This window comes from Pinus tabuliformis, chromosome 9 (genome assembly GCF_031772625.1).
Source record: "Pinus tabuliformis cultivar Carrire ecotype Pingquan chromosome 9, CPIR1, whole genome shotgun sequence".
Lineage (NCBI taxonomy): Eukaryota > Viridiplantae > Streptophyta > Pinopsida > Pinales > Pinaceae > Pinus > Pinus tabuliformis.
Window position 1 is genome coordinate 576,062,058 of NC_142307.1, and position 18,420 is coordinate 576,080,477.

Here is an 18,420-nt window from a genome sequence, read left to right on the forward strand (position 1 = left end):
AAATCCCTTCAAAACACAGTTCATAATGAATCTGCCCAGGCAGAAGGGACAGAGCACCCTTGGAAAACGCATTTGCTTAAAAAAAAAAACAGTTCATAATGAATCTGCCCAGGTAGAAGGGACAGAGCACTCCGAAAATGCATCTGTTAAGTTCCATTAATTTTTTGAACAATTGCTGCTTACAATTATGGAATTTAAACTACAGTTTTTCCTTAATTTATGGAAACCAACTGCAGTAATTTCCTTAAGTTAAAGAAATCAACTGCAGTTAATAAATTTATTATTGGAAGCTACTGAAGTGGTCCATTACTCCATCTGGAGTTCTCTACCTTGATCTGTGTAACACCTGACACATAGCCATCAGAAGTTTTATGGAAGCTTGTCTATAAATTTATCTGTTTGGTCCCCAAGCTAGCATCTCAATTCCTTCAGTTTTTACACCATCAAGTCAAGAGAGCAAAGCTTGGAAGTGTGCATCTACAATAATAGCATCTGCTTCTCAATTTTGCTTAGAAAAGACATGTGGGAGAAGATTTCCAAGAAGAGAGGCTTTAGCCCAAAATCCGCTGCATCCAATTGAAAAATGAGGGTATCTGGAAGGGGTTGAAAGGGAATCGCCAACAACCAAAATGCAATCAACATTGAGCCATAGAACCACTTACAATCAACACCGAGCCATAGAACCACCTGTAAGGCACCCCGGTGAGCATTTCTGCTCTACAGTGACTTGTAATGCACCCCATAAGACGAGCATTTCTGCTCTACAGCGACTTGTAAGGCACCTCATAAGGCGAGCATTTTTGCTCTACTGTTATCTCCCAAACCGGCAAACCACCTAAATTGACATGAAGAAAGACACCACACCTGAATTGATAAGACAAAACCAAATTGATATGAAAAGAGACACCACATCCGCATCGTCCACGGGCAGAAGCTCCTATCAGAAAAACAAATTGGAAAAATATTTCACAATTCAACTAGAACAATAGACCAATGGACCAGGTGCCTATCTGTTGAAAGTGAGTGACGATGCGAAGTGCAGTCAAATTAAGATTGGGAGAAGTCTCTTCAAAGATGTACTCCTTCCTTTGCATATACACCGAATTTATGCACTTGTACCCAACGCCGGCTTAAACACCGCTGGAAGCCTGGCCAGACTATTCCCAAACATTATAATGAGAGAGATTATCTGTTCAGAATCTTCAACATTTGTATGTTCGGTCAGAAAGCATGTCATTTTGGGTAATGTATAAAACTCGCCCACGACAAAATGACAGAAGGAGACAGAGGAGTTGTCCGGTTAATTACGAATAATAGTAATAAGCAAAGGTAACTACAGATCAACAACACGCTGAGGCAGCTAAGACGGCGCACAATGAAAACAGCAGGCCCTGTCAATAACGTTCTTAATTGATTTCTTCGGCGTGCTGCTGCAGTATTGCTGTCGTACATCAGTAGGGTATCGTTCAGACGTCTGAAATTCGATGGCGTTTCTCTTCTTGTCGTTGGCCATTCGATCCATTCTCTTCTTGGGACACACACGCCCTCTCACTGTTACCTTCTTCTGCCTCGCGTCTACCACGTATTCCAGCAAATCTGCCCATCATCACAATAAAATTATGAACAGACTTAGGAAATGATAATACGAAAATGAACACAAAAGCGCTGAAATATTGTTTCATTAATCGTTTCATTGCAAAAGTTAATGTCACTGTGCAGAATGTGATGAATAATCAACGTACTGTCTATTTTGGAGAGCACTTTGGAGACCCTGTCACGGCACTGTAGGCAACGCATATTAGCACTCAGAACAATCACCTGAACCTGCGAAGTAATGTGATGTTTGAGACAATATCAGTAAATATCAGACTTTAGCGTGACCCAGATAGCTGAGTTCATATCTGGTATTAAAAGGGAATGACAGAGTGCAATAAATTAGAGGGTAATTGCAGAAATGGGGCTTACCCCCGGCATTGTTAAAGCTTCGGCGGAGCGCAGAAGCTGACCCGTTGGCGCCATTTGTGAACATTGATGACCGAAGAAAAGCATTATGCAGCTACGAAAATCAGAGGCTGAGTTGCATTATTTTGATGAATGTATATAGATCTCACAATAAAGACGATGATATCATCCGTGTGACGTTAGTGGGCGCGTCGGAATCGGAATTGAATGGTGGGTGTGGGAGAGGACATCATGTGATGTGAAAGATGTTCGACACCATATCATATAGAGGATATAGAGGAAGTGAATAAGTAGAAAACTTTCTGTTTTTTTATTTATAGAGGTGGAAAAGGTTTAGGTTTATATATAGATATATATTTAATTGTTTTTGTTTGGTTAAGAGTTTGTTTGTGTATTATTGAAGGAAATAAGTTATAGTATAAAGGTTTAAGTTTATATATTTTTAATTGTTTTTGTTTAGTTAAGAGTTTGTTCATTTATTATTTAAAGAAAGGAGTTGTTGAGGCGGAATTGCCCGGGTCAAAAGTGGCTGGAATCCGAGAAAAAAAATTCAAAAAATCTTGTAGAGGCAGTGTTTGAATGTGTTTTTGATGGTGGAAATGGATTCAACACCATCAAAAACCTCTAAAACACCTAAAACTTTGAAATTTAACAACTATAACTTGGATTTACAAAAATCCTGATTTTCTCTAAATATGATGGGAATTTCCATAACTTTCTGGACAACTCCTCCCCCTCGGCGTTTAAAGAAATAAGTTAACAGTTTAAGATCTAGAGATATTTAGTAAAAGACAAAACATATTTCTTTACTACCACTAAGATCATAAATAAATAGTCTAGTTTTATTTGAAATAATAATAATAATAAGTCAGCCAGTATTAACTAATAACCATTATCTCTGTTGCTAATTAAACAATTAAATTATAATAAATTTTCCCATAAATATCTTAAATTTAAATTAAAAAAATAATTATAATTATAATTATAATTTATGATAGTAAAATGACAATTTCCATACTCTCCATCTAAAGTTCTACTAAAGAGATTGTGTTTTTCACAGATTAATAATTTTTTTTTCTTCTAATATACTCTTGTTAAAAAAATAATGTTTTGAATCATTTTAGAATGAATGAAAACGCTGGAGCATACAGATATTGGAGCAAATGCCGGGAATAAATTTCTACCAAATCTTAAAGACAACTTTGAAGATGGTTTTTATGTATTGAGATACTTACCGCAAACACAGAAAATAAACATTTTACTTTGTGAACGAACTATTTGTATTTCTGTTTGTTCTAGGGTTATCGTTCTGGACACAGAGGTATGGCAAGTCTATGAACTGGCATATTTTATCGCGGTATGGTGTTTTGGAATATTTGCACGCCTGCCTTCTTGCTTGCTTTGTAATTACTTAGTGAGGTAAAAGCCGTGGATAAGTGGCCACCGACGTATCAAGTTAAATTAAATGGTTGCTTTTCTTGGGAGTTCACTGACAGTATAGCGAGTAAAGATGTGACCAGCGTGAAGGATGAGGATGAGGTGGTTAGTACACTGGATAAGAATAAGGTGATTGTTATGGTTGTCAATCTCTTCTCCGAGAATTATAAGCATTTAATTTTTTTATGTTATTAAATTTAAAATTATTATATTGAATTGTGTTTTTACAGTAGAATAAGTAAGATGCATCCTTCTTTTCTTGTTTAATTTGAAATTAATGTATAATATTTGAAAAATAAATTATAAAAAATATTTTAATACTAAATATAAATATAAATATAAGTTTTTTTTTTTCCCCTGGGAAAAAGTCGTAATTTCCATTAGTGATTAAGAAAATTACATTCTGCAGATGCCGAGGCATATTCAAATGCAGGCAGTGTGCCTGTCGAGTTCACTATTGCTGTTTATATCTCCACGCAGGGAGCATGTTATAACAGTCAAAAAAAGAAGCAAAATTTGATGTCATGCTCTTCGCAGAGAGCAAATATATACTATATATATCAAAAGATGTACAGTAAGGTCTTTATCTACAAAACTGTAAATAAACAAAAAACTATCAGCATATATATGGGCTATATAGCCCATCAATCATGATGTTCTTCAAAAGGGCGATGATAGTACTGGTAATAAGTGCCGTCTGTGTCCTCCTGTATCCACCAGTCCTCTCCTATTCTGTGCGCAGCCTCTTTGGAGAGTTGATCTGCAATGGTGTTCTGCTCCCTGTATATATGATGACAGGTAAAAGATTCAAAGGACATAGTCAGTCTCTTGGCTTCCTCCAAAATATGTCTTAAAGCAAATGCATGGCAATGAGATGCATTGTTAAGCCAATTGCAAACAACTTTTGAGTCTCCAAATAGCTGTAAGTGACGGCATCGTTTAAGAATAGCAAAATGAATAATATGTTTAGCTGTAATGAGCTCAGAGTAATTGTTAGTGCCTCTGCCAAGATATATTTGAATCTTAAAACTATGCCTGTCATTTAAATGAAGTGTAGCACCCCCCCCACAGCCATCAGGTTGGGCCGATCCATCAAAAAAAGCCCAAGGTTTTGAGTGATCAATGGGAATCGGGGAGAGAGTTCGAGGAGTAGGTACGGTTACTTCTTCAGGTATTAGATTGTAATCAGCAACCGTGGAAAGGATGACCGAGGGCCAGTGGGTTCTCTTCAATTGAAAAATCGATAAATTGCGAGCTATCCATATAGCCCAGCAGATCAGCAAAGGGAGGTTTTTGGCTTTGCCAGAATGATCAGTGCACCAGGAAGACCATGCCTCCTGAAGGGATGCCCCACGCCAAGGATTCAGATGAGGAATATGAGAGGTAATATCTTGCCAAATATGTGTGGTCACGGTGCAAGAGAGGAAAAGGTGCTCCGTTGTTTCTTCAGCATTTAAACAGAGGTGACAACGATATGGCCCGTGGAAAGATCGCTTGATGAGGTTGGAACCAGTCGGGACTTTGTCAAAAATGATATTCCACATTAAGAGTCTAGTCCTTGGAGCAGCCTTTAACTTCCAGATCGTCTTCCATGCACTGTGAATATCAGGTGGCATGAATGTCTCCATAAGTTTGAGATATCCTAACTTAGGAGTGTATGCACCATGTTTGGCGTGTGCCCATATAATTTCATCCGGTCCGTCCAGGAGTCTGATATTGGCCTGACTGAGCGCAGAGATAAAATCCTTCCAATCATCTATCCACTGGTGTGGCAAGTTCAATGCTCTGTCTGTAATCCAAGCCTGCTGAAGAAATGTGGTGTTATCTTGGTCCCCGATATGTTTAATATATACGATGCCTCTGTCATTGAGATAGCGCACCAGTCCCGCCGGGAGTCTGTGTGCATTCCCACAGCCTACCCAGGGATCCACCCCTATCCTAACAGCATTCCCCTCTTTGATACGCCATGTAATGCCTTCTCTTAGTAGGGGGATAGAATCAATGACAGCTTTCCAAATATTTGAATATTGCGTGCTATGCCCAGGTCTGGTGCAAAGCCAATCAAGAGTAGATAATGGCTTTATATATTTAGAATGTGCCACCCTGGTCCAGAGACTGTCCGCTGTTAGAAGGCTCCAACCTAGCTTGGCTGCCAGCGCTTTGGAGAATATGGCCAATCTCTTGATTCCCCATCCTCCCCATCTCTTAGGTTTAGTGATAGTTTCCCATTTGACCCATGCAAAAATACGGCCTGTTTGGTGCCCTTTCCACAGGAAACGACAGCATATGTTCTGTAGACGGTTCAGGATACCTCTAGGTATCCAGGCCAAGGCCATCCAATACACCGGAGTTGCTTCTATGACTGCCTTTATGAGAACGAGTCTGCCAGCTCTCGAGAGGTATTTGTGGTACCAGACTTGTAGTCTTTTTTCCACCTTGGCGATGAGCCATAACCAATCTGCAATCTTGTAACCTGCTGGCTTCAGTCTGAAACCCAGATACTTAATACCATCCGACAGCTCCAAACTAGCAAATGGGAAACGCTGTGAGGCATAGATTACTTCATGTGCCGAGCATCCAACAGTGGTGATAGAAGATTTGTTATTATTAATTTGCATACCCGTAGCCTGTTGGAAGAGTCGGAAGGAGTTATGAAGGGAGGTAGAGTCACCAAAGCTGCCATTGAGAAATATGAGGATGTCATCCACGAATAGAAGGTGTGTAAGGAAGAGTTCATCCACAATTTTGATACCAGTGAGCTGTCGACGAGCTTTGGTGGATGAGATAATCCTGCTCAGCCCCTCCATGATCAGCAAGAACAGTAAAGGAGATAGGGGGCATCCCTGTCGAAGCCCTCTCTCTGCTGTGAAGAAAGGTGTCGCTTCTCCATTGAGGAGCACACTGTATGAGACATCCAAAATGCAGCTCATAATCCATTTGATAAAGTCAAAAGGGAAGCCGATATGTGTGAGCAGAAGCCTAAGGTACAACCAATTGGCTCGGTCGAAAGCCTTAGAAAGGTCGACTTTGAGGATCATACCCTTCTGTTTCTTGGTGTGTAAGGAATGCAAGAGCTCCTGGGCCGTAGCTATGGCCTCATGTATCTGCCTGTGATGTAAGAATGCAAACTGTTCAGAAGATATATGCTGAGAGAGTATGGGCTTGATACGGTTGGCGATTATCTTAGCAATAATCTTATAAAGGCAGTTGCATAATGATATAGGTCTGAAGTCGTCAAATGTGGCAGGGTTATCTGTCTTAGGTATGAGAGCGATGAAAGTAGATTTAATGGCAGATGATATTCTACCTCTTTTCCTGCTGTCCTCCACAATACCCAATAAGTCCTGACCCAATATGTCAAAAAAGGAGATATAAAATTCGATTGTCCACCCATCTGGCCCAGGACTTTTGTCCTTTTTGAACCATTTCAGGGTTGCCTCAAGTTCCTCCATGGTCACCTCCTTGAGAATCTCTTCCGAATCTTCCTGGTCCACAAATCTGGGGAAGAGCTCTGCAATGCGCATGATCTCCAGTATATTAGCATTCCTTGGAGCCTTGTAAATGCCCCGGAAATGATCAGTTGCCAGTCTTGCCAAATCACGTTGTTCTGATATAGTGTGTCCCCGTTCATCTTTAAGTTCCCAGATTGTGTTGATAGCTTTGCGCCCATTGGCAAATTTATGATAGAATTTAGTGTTATCATCACCCTCTGTGAGCCATATAGCCCTGCTTCTCAACCTCATACTTTCTTCTCTTTCCTTCAGGATTCGTGTGCGCTGGGCTATCAGAAGATTATACTGCTCCTTGTCCTCAGGCGTGTTAAAGTTCCCTGAAGAAGAGGTTTCATATTCAGATATGATTCTCTCTGCCTCCGTTAGAGTGTGGTTATCTTGTAGCCTCTTCTGATGAGCCCATTTCTTAGTGACCAGCTTGAGCTCAGATAACTTCCGGACAAAACCCGAAGGTAAGTCTTCCTCCTCCCTAATAGGGTTATTATGCCAGAAATCTTGTACCAGTTGAATATAAGCTGGGTCTCGAAGCCATGCTGCATTGAATTTGAAGGGACTTTTTATCTTGTGAGTGAGGCCATCTAGCTCGAGATAGATGGGCCTGTGATCTGATAGACCCCCTGTTCCAACCCATTGTCTAGTTCTGGGTAGATCACTATATAATTGTTCTTTAATAAGGAAGCGATCCAATCTCCTAGCCAGACTCTGATCTCCACTTCTATTATTAGTCCAGGTATACTGGAGTCTGGCTGACGGGATGTCGACCCAGTGGTGGTCTTCCAATAGAGAGGAAAGTGTTTCTGAGAGGGAGTCCACTTGTGCCATATGCCCCCAAGATTCACTATATCCCAGAGAGAAGTTAAGATCACCTCCCAGTACAATGTTGTTAGCTTGCAGCAGCTGCCTCTCAAATAAGGATCTCCAGAATGTGAGTCTATCAGTGCAGGGTCCATAGACGTTAATCAGACGAAGTTCCCGATCCAGAGTGTGAATGTGAATGTCAATACCAATGTAACCCTTACCACCCCAATAATTACTGATATCTATGGATTTGTTGCAGACACCGACGGCAAGGCCCCCAGAACGGCCTGCAGCATCAAGAGCATGAAAGGTCCAATGCGGAAGCCATGAAGATAGGGTACGAACAAGTATATCCATAGGGCAGAGGGTCTCTTGTAGGAATATGATGTCCAGATGGTCCGAGGTAATAAGCCTCCTGAGCGCTAGTTTTTTAGAGGAACTAGCAAACCCTCTACAATTGAAGGAGAGGATTTTCATAAGGAAGGCGGGGGAGGGCCATCCTTTGCTCTAAGGGCCCCAATAATAGTATGCTGTCGCCCGAGGGCGACCTCCTCATCAGCCGTCTTCCTGGCTTTAGTAATACGGGATGGACGACCACGGCCTAATTTGTAATGCGAGGGAGGATTAATAGGATCAAGGCCGATCACATCAGGTCCCCTATCTTTGTTCCGGGGACGAAGGGCGTACCGAGGTGATAGCTTAATTATAGAAGAGGTCGATGAGATCAGGGATGGGGGAGCCAAGGGAGGGGGAGGAGGAATCGAGCAAGTGAGAGATGTATGAGTCAGCTGATGAGGGGTGTGAGAAACAAGCGGTTCAGCAAGTGAGATGTCAGATGATGTGCAGGATGCTTGTAAATTCAAAGAGATAGGAGAAGAAAATAAACACATACCCGTAACCGCAGTGTCCTTTGGAGGGTTCAGTGAGTGCTCCTGAGCCTCTGTGGACGAAGGCGGTACCGGGGGCGGAGGATCCTGTGCTGTCTGAAAGTGACCATTTCCTTCAGCCGTCTCAGCATCCCCTGAATTGCATTGTGGGGCAGCAGGAGGCTGTTCAGGCTGCGAATTCGAAGGATTCGAATTGTCTATCTCCGTGGCCTGTTCCTGTGCTTGCCTAGGGGATTTCCGAAGGAGTGGGCAGTCTCTGTAAAGGTGCCCCACTTTGTGGCATCTGCGACAACGATATGGAATGCCCTCGTAGTCAATGATCTGCCTTCGCGCAGAATCTCTCCATTGAATGGTAATGTATTCATATAGTCCTCCCCGAGTATCCATATAAATAAGAATCCTGGCATAGGCCATCATACCAGTCTGGAGGTATGAATTGTCATAACCCATATAGGATCCCAGAGCGTTGCCAATGCGCTTGAAAATCTCCTCTGACCAATATTGTAGGGGGAGACCTGGAAGCCGAATCCAAATAGGGCCAATCCCAATTTGCTCCGTCTCAGGATCAAATAACGGAGTCCACCGCTTGAGTAACACAGGTGCGTGGTCAAAATGCCAGTGAGAAGACAAAACCCAGTTTGTGTGGTCGGCACGCGCGAAACGAAGTGCAAACCATCCCCTCACAAATGTCTGTACAAACGGTAGATCAACCAAGTGGTGACCCCAGACCTCAGTAACCCATGCCTTCAAGCGTGCCGCCGTGTAGTTCCGTCCCCTTATGCGACCAACTAAGACCCGGTCCGCAAAATCCATAGCTTCGCCCCACTGAATGTCCTCTTCCAGCCTGAGGAAGTAGTCAGCCTCCCGAGATTTAAAACATTTAGTTTTCTTTCTAGGGCCTCCAGAATGAGAAGGGATCCTCTGCGAGTGTGGAGCCGATGGAGGCGTATGGGAAGGTATGGAAGAAGGTAAGGATGCAGGGATACCAGCGAAGGGGGCAAGAGAAATGCCAGATAGGGGATCCGAGAGGGGAGGTACGGATGAGAAACAACCAGACGAGGGACCAAAATAACCCGCAGAACCAGAGGTAGCCAAAACAAGGTTAGGGTTATGCGCAAGGTGTGTTGAGCCAATAGTCGGTGGAGTTAACCCGAGGGATGGGTTTATCGAACCAGCCACAAACCCTAGAGTCGTCGGGGAATGAGTAGGCGTCGAGAGGGCCGGCCAGGTGGGTGGGTCCTCCGGAAGAACCACAGGCATAGTTCTGGAGGATTCTCCATGCACATACTGAGAGTAAATCCCAGATAAATCACCATACAACATTCCGTCTGAGCTGGCATTGGGAGTTCTCCAGATGGAGACCCCTTCCAAGGGATCCGCGGAGTAGTCCACACTCTCCAAGTCATCCATGGTAACGGCTTCTCGAAACGGTGAGCGAGTCAAGCGGTGGAGAAATCCCGGCAGTATGACACGGCACAGTAAAAAACCCCAAGGTAAAATAAACAAAATGCTGGTGCAGTTAACGGCAGTAGGATACCTGACTGCGAACAACCTCAAGGAAAACGGAAGATCTGAAGGTAAGAACCAAACGGCAGCATCGAACGGCAGCATCGAACGGCGGGTGTACAGGCAGCTGTAACGGAGAGAGACCAGCGTCGAAATGTAGCAAAGGGAAAGCGATGTATGAAACAGGGCCTGTAGGGTTCTGAAAACCCTACCCAAACCCTGACCGCACGGATGGTCTACACGCGAGCCGCTCCATCATCCTAAGTTCCTGTCTGATATTATTTCTTTTATTTTTAGAGTGTAGATCAATATAAATATAAGTTATATATATAGATATTGAAAATATTTTCTATATAAATTAAAATTATATATATATATATATATATTTTGAAAGAAAGTGTTTTCTATATTTCAATGTAAAATAAATGTGTAATTCTTTTCATGTTTAATATGGACGGTTAAAAAAAGATACATGAGCATTGTTTCTAGAATAGAATTCATTAAAGTTAGTTGGCCTTCTGTTGTTTCTCTGAGATAGTAGTAGGTCAGCTACAAATGCCAGAGCATCTAAAATAATTGTTTTGAGGTTTTTGGTTTAAATTTTTGGAAGACCAATGAATGAAGACAGATGTAGAGTTGAAGTAATTAATCCTTTGGGTTATATTAATACTTTAGCAAAGTGCTGCTATAAAGTAGTACACATTGATATAGATAAAAAATAGTGGTGAGTAGAAGACAACAAAAAATATGATTATCACAGTTTCCATATTGTAAAACAGAACAATCATAAGTTGGAAAACTTTCTAAACTCTATAAATACTCTTTAAACTATATAAATATCCTTTAACCATGTTGAGTAACCTTTACTATGCATTTTCACCCCTACTATGCTTACTGCATTTTTCAACAGTAAATCCCTCTAGATTTGTGTCACATGGTAAAGTAAACTAATATGGTCTTCATATTTGTCTTCAAACTGTGCGCAAGCTTTTTCTTTGTAAGCCTAGAACAAAAGCTTTACTTGCAAAACACAGAAATTATTAAGAAAAATAGAGGTGACAGAGGAGGACATCACTGGCTTTTTGAGCTTGAATGGCTATTGGAAGGAGTCCATAGCATATTGGAAGGTAAAATGATTGTTTATATGGTTGCAGAGGCTTATGGAGGCTTCGCTGTGTAAAACAAGCAAAACAGAGAAAAATGGTCATTTTGGCATTTAAACGAGAAAAACAGTTTTCCTTTTGAAATACGACGTGAAGTGAACAATGGTTATTTTGTCATTTTGTAGAAGGCATTTTCATCGCACCGCTTGTGAAGTGCCGGCAGTTTTGGGAAGGGTCACCCGAAATTATCTAAGCTTGACACGTGGCAAGGGAAGTCAGTAGAAAACCACTTTTCGGGTGGTAATGCCTGTACAGAAAATGTACCCGAAATTGCTGAGGGTCATTGGATTTAGATGGATTAGATCGTACAGTAGCGGAGCGAAGGAGTAGTACGGAGGGTACGAACGATTAAATATGGCGGTAATGGTTGTACTATGGCTTAAAACCTAGATTAGTTGTGTTTTTATGGTTAAACGAAGTTTTAGTTATTTCTTCATTTAAGTGATAAAAAATGATTTAAGAAAGAAATTCTTTGCAAAATGCATATGGTAGACTTGAACTTTTTTGAATGCGGGTGTATATAATATCGGGTCCGGGCTAATCGCATATCGCAATCAGTGTTTAGCAGAGGACGGCCCATCGCAAGGAATGCGATAGGCGCTGGACGCGACGTGGGAATAAATGATATATGATATGTGATTGAGTCTGGGTCCCAATCGCAATCGGAGATCGCAACTGGCAGAGGTTTATGCTATTAGCGAGACTGGTGATGAGGGGCAGATGCGATATGGGTATAGATTATAATATATATTTGGTCGGTTCTGGGTGCTTTGTTGATCGCATATCGCAATAGGGGAAAGGAGCATGCATATGACAGGGTTGCGATGCGACAATATTGCGATGCGATATTAAAATACATAGTTTTATTATAAAACTAAGGGTTTTCGGGATATTTTATTAAAGGAGTCAATAATATACAGAAAAAGGATTTTGGCGGTTTAATACTTAAGTTAGTGTTAATATAAAAATATGAGCGGAAAAGTGAAAATACACGCGAAAAGGGTGTATTTAGGTGGAAAAGGGAAAATATAAGCAATATGAGCGAAAAAGGGAATTATAGGTGGAAAGGGGAAAATACTAAGTATAATGCTTTATCATGGGATTATTTGCTTTTCATATATGCATAATACTTAGGGTAAAACATATTTTGTGGGTTTTTCATGTAAAAAAGGATTTTACATGGAAAAAGGAATTTTACATGGGATTTTTACTTTTCCCAGGTAAAAAGGGTTTTGACCTTAGGAAAAGGGATTTTTATGGAAATTGAATGATTTTGAATGTATGAAGGTGGGAAAAGGGGAAATTAGTAAATACAAGAATGAATGAGGATGAAATTAGTAAAATAGTCCTTCATTTGCTTTGGGTAATTGAATCATAAACATAAAAACATATGGTGAAACATGATAAATGTACATTTAGTCCAATGAATAATCAAACTTTTGCAAACTTTCTCTACTTACCTTTTGCTTATCCTATCATTTTTCTTCACTTAATGGGTGCAAGCTAGCAAACCCCTTTTTATCTTTTTATTTTACAAAAACAAACTATCTAAATCCACCCTTATAACCTCCAAGGGCTCAGATGAAACTAATGAGCACCTTATTATTCTCTACCTAACTACTGATCTGCCAAGATTAAACAGTTTGGCGAGATCTTTATTCTCTAACTATAACATCAAATTTAAAGCATGAAGCAGTCAAGATTAAACTATTTGACTGTCATGGGTTGTGGCATTTAACACAAGCTGCACATAACCATTATTTTGTAGAAACATAGTAGTGGCATTTAGACTTGCTCACTTTCAGAATTTATTTGTATTCTTTCCTTTCTAACCTACCATTTTCTTTTTGTCTTCATTTTTTAGGACATCTAACCTAACATTTTATTTTTGCCTTGATTTTTTATAGCATCTAATCTAACATATTCTTTGATATGGACATCATCATCAAGATATTTTCTTTAACTAACATTTTATTCACTGTTGTTATGTTCATATCCTAACTTAACATTTTTCAAATATTCTATCTTATCAAAACCAATAAATGTTACAACACCTTCCATGTTGGGAAAAAAATTCAAGTTTCCAAATTTCTTTTTCATCTTCCATTATGGAGGGAATTTTCCACAAGAGGATTCTCTAAATATTTGGATGGAATTGAACTCAATTCCAAGGATTTATAAATGTTAAATTGGATAGTAAGGAAAATATTGAAAAATAACATATGGGACTTATCATGTTTGGTTGACATACCCAATGCTACCACAAAATCAAATAGGACATTCTTGAAGGCATTGGCATCATTGACCATTGGGATCCCCATAAGAATTGTATCATCTACAAAATATTTATGGGAGGATGCCATATAATCCCTTTGCAATCTAAGACTTTAGATTCTATTATTAGCAATTGCTAGGTTGAGGGAACAAATAAGGTTTTGTATCATAAGAATGAAAAGAAAGGGAGATAGAGAGTCACCCTATTAGATCGATAAGAAGGTGAGAAAGTCTCACATTGAGAGCCATTGAGAGTTGGGGAGTGGATCTAATGAATCCATTGCTTTGAAAATCCAAACACCAAAAGTACATACCAAATATATTGTTAGCTAAGCTTCAAGTTGAAGGATGTATATATATCCAACTTGATGAGAACACATTATTTTTTGGCAGTTTTCAAAGTGTGGATCATTTCATGTTCAAGAATAAAGTCATATAATATTTTCTAACCCTCTACCTAGCCTTTTTTACGGAGGAGACGTCTTAGATAGTTGGCCATAAATATGGTTAATATTTTATAGATGACATAATTTCAAAGTGCAATATATCTCAAGCTATTGGGGTCTACAATAATGACTTCTTTCATGACTAGAGCAAGAAAGGTGGAATTGAGGACAGGGAGAACATGAAAGTATCTATATAAGTCCTTAACAAGCTCTACTTGATGTTTCATTATTAGCCAATAGTCCTCGAAAATATATAAACTTAACCCAGTTGGTCTAAGAGACTTTCCTTTTAGTATTTCCATTAAAGCTTTCTCCATTTCTTCCAGGGTGAAAGCTTAGAGGAGGCTAGTATTTTGGTCATCTACAGTAAGACATGGAATATGTTGAGTGATTAATTGAATCAACTCTTTTCAAACTAGATATGACTCTCATAGAAGAGTTTTAAAAGTTTATTATGGATGATATTTTGAAAGTTTTATGAAATTAATATTAGTAAATGTGTTTTTTAATTAATTGTTTTAATATAATTATTTATAAATTATATAGATTAATGTATTTTTATATTATTTGTTTGTTTTATAATTTGTATATTAATTTCATAATTGTATTAGGTAAATATGAGAAGGTAAGTATATATTTAGAGATACAAGTTAAACGAATCTAGATCCATTTTAACTCATCTATTAAGTGTGAGAGGGATCAAATTTCTGGAGGTGCAAACATTTTTATGAATGTAAAACTTGAAGAAAGGTTTGTACATAGAGAGATTTAATCCCATTAGGAACTTGATAGATCCCTAGTTAAGATGGATCTAGGCTGGTTTAATTATTATTATTACTACTATTATTATTATTTTATGTAATTTCACTAAGTCAAAATGTTTAGATAACATAATATAACAAGACATTACAATGTCTCTTCCATACTGGGATGGAGTGTCTCTCAGCCAAAAAATATAATGAAATAAAATTTTATATATATATATATATATATATATATATATATATATATATATATTGATTGTGAAATGAGAGATGGTTTTTAGGCATGAGGTATCGATGAGCCGTGGTATTGACCCATGGTATGTTATGATTAATAATATCCATGGTAAAGTGGGGTGAATATCCATGGTTAAAAATCTTGCTATGTTGTAAGTATTATTTTGATTGTGAAATGAGAGATTGTTTTTGTTGTATTGCGCCATGGTATGGTATGGTTAATAATATCCATGGTAAACTATGCACGAATATCATTCTTAAAAATCTTGTTATATTATATGTATTAAGTATTTATGTGCTTATTAATGAAATTTAAATATGATAACAACATTTTTATTTTTATTTATATGGTAAAATGGATCTTAATTTATAGCTATATTTATATCTTATATTTTAATGTCATAGAGGGTGTAGACATATTTCAAAAGTAATTATAATCTTTTTCTTTTAGATTTAATAAAAAATTTTTTATAAAATTAAATTACAAAATTCAAATAAAATATTTTCATTGTGAAATGAGAGATGGCTTTGGGCATGTTGTATTGATGAACCATGTATTGGCTGATGATATTGTAACAAATTCTATTTACAAGTTAATAATATTATTCACAATTCTATTAATAAAAACAAAATTACAATGTAACAATTTGAATTTTATTATTTTCATTACTTTTAACTTTTTCAACAACAATATAATATCTCCCACATATTGGGCTTTATATTACTTTTAACACACATATAAATGTTTACCAATCCTTCTGGTACTATAAGTTATACATATTAATATAAATTAACATATTAAGCTAAAATGTAGAAAGGTTGACAAACTTTCTTACGTTATACCTACACATCACCCCTATACTGGGTTGTAGAGTGCTTCTTGGTGCAATAATATTTGAAATTCCATCCATTTGTGTACACGAGACTACCGAGAAGAGACCATCTTTCATTTGACCACAAAATAAATATTTGGATTAAAAGAAAGATTACTTCGCTAACATTCAATAAGGAGAGGGCTATATATAATTGAAATTACATTGAACTATTTTAAATCTCATTTTTCAAACAACTCTAAAATTAGTATTTAAGAAGCTAAGAATATTAGTTTATAACAATGTTGTTACTCTTGTTTTAATAACAAACATCTCTATGGGCATATCTGCTCATCCCTTACCCAGTTTTCACCTTGTGTAGTTGGGCATTGTAGTGGGCATTGTGCAAATCTAAGGCTCAAACTCTCAGCTTGGCCTCTGAGATTGGGTAATGCTTAGTACAGGCTGAACCGTTTGCACATTGCGTAGTTTCAGGGATCGTGCCTACCACCTTGGCCACTAAGACTGTGCAATGCACAATCTCTCCCACAGTGTGTCAGGTTGAATTGCACATTGCACATTCTCTAACCTTAAGCTACATCATTGGTTGTTAAGGCTGCACAAGGCACAGTTTCCACAGCCACTCTCCCTCCTTTCACTTCCAGAATTGTGCAATTTTCCTAGTCAATGCATGCGGTTGCTTGATCTTGCTTTCAAAGTTGATTTGTTGAAGCCAATTATGTCTTCCATGAGTGATTTTTCCTTCCACAGGCATTGAAAGTGTTGATAACTTCTCTTCATCAGTTACTGCTATCATGACACCCAAGAGAATTGCTTCAAAGGATACCACAGGGAGCAACATTGAAGAGGCAATTGGGAGTACACCAATTTACTTACCAGTATACTCAGATACTCAACTGTTTGTAGAAAATGAATCAGATCTCACATGGCAGAAGGTGAATGAAATTTTCTCAACAAGAACCTTCAAAGAAGATCTTGAAGACCAACATGTCTACATTAATGTCCAGAAGTCGGGGTTACACAGGGTTGCATGCAGGTACTCGGGCCATTATTAGTTGCATATTGTCTCACACACATCCAAAGACTATGACTCTTAGCAATACTGACAGATGGAGGCTTGCTTCTTTTTTGGCAGCAAACTATCATCTCACGTAGCATTTTCCTGAGCCAGAATCGCTCATGGATTCGTATTTTTGTGCTAAGACCAACTACTCGAGCACCAAGGAGATTTTTAAAGGCTGGGTAAAGAGCCAAAAAAAATTCGTTAGACACCCACAACACATACAAGACAAAATCTCTCGAGATGGCCTATCAGTGGTTGATCATCTTATGTTGCAAAATCTACGATTAGCAAAGCATTGAGACTTTTTCTGAAGAGTGGGATTTCTTATTGGACCAGGTTGTGAACAACGGTAAACCATTCAATTGGTTAAATTTGTTGGCTCAGCGATTATGGATCCATGTGTCTAACGCCCTTAGTCCTCCCAAGGGCGGGCAAGCTAGATTTTATATGTCTGCATATTTACTGGATGTGATCTGCACACATAATGCATTATTAGATTTTATATGTTTGCATATTTACTGGATGCAATCTGCATACACAATGCATTCCCTGGCATGAATTGGATTTGGAAATCACGAGAGCTTGCGCGTATGTTTATTACAAGTTGCTTTTAGAGTGTAGCCACAAAGGAGTAATGGCCATGAATTGGACTTGGACACCACGAGAGTCTGCCGTGTATGTTTATTACAAGTTGCTTTCGAAGTGCAACGAAAGAAGAGTAATAGAGAAGCTAACTGAGAAGTTCTTTGTATTCTTTCACATCACCTGTAAAACTTGGTGGATTACTAACATTAAGTCACTTGTGAACACTTTTTTGAAGCCATATTCCTTTGCAATATCAATACCTTTCCATAGTGCCCATAAGTTCGCTTGGTTGCTAGTTGCTAATCCTAGTGCCTAAGCAAAAATGTATTCTTCAATGGATTACCCCTCTAGCTCGAGCGGCCCCTATATTTAATAAATGATTTTGACAAATAAAAAAACACAAATAATATACAAGATTACTTTAATAAATTTGTATTGTTTTAGTATATTCTTGTTAATTTTACTTTGATAACCAAAATATTATATTCCTCAAAATAAAAATAATTATCATTTAAAAAAGCATATAACAAGATTTTAATCATGGAGATTCACCTCAACATTATGGAGATTCTTAAATTATAAAGAGCCTCTGATATAACACCATGAGTCAATATCATGGCTCATCAATACCACATGTCAAAAAAACCATAACACATTTCATAACATACTTGTTCATATGAATTTTTTATAATTAATAAATTTAATTAATAAAGAAAATATTATAACTAATTTGAAAATACATCTTAGCCATTTATCTATACATACTATTAAAATATTGTAAAATATTTTATGAACATTAAATATCTACTATCCTACAATAATTATTAATAATTATATTGAATTATAAACACTCTATCCAAAAAAAACATATTTGCGGATATAATTGATTTATTATTAAAACTATTGATTAATAAATATATATATATATATATATATATATATATATATATATATAT

At 38.1% G+C, this 18,420-nt stretch overlaps 1 protein-coding gene across 1 annotated transcript; it reads right to left on the minus strand.

Moving 5' to 3' along the window:
* Positions 1–376: 376 nt before the first annotated feature.
* LOC149149862 (uncharacterized) lies at positions 377–2,050 on the minus strand. The gene is made up of 3 exons (XM_089445407.1): positions 1,966–2,050; positions 1,743–1,824; positions 377–1,596 (listed from the first exon to the last, which is right to left on the minus strand). Exons 1-3 carry the CDS (start codon positions 2,047–2,049, stop codon positions 1,361–1,363), a joined length of 402 nt encoding a protein of 133 aa, XP_089301533.1. The 5' UTR covers position 2,050; the 3' UTR covers positions 377–1,360.
* Positions 2,051–18,420: the final 16,370 nt, after the last annotated feature.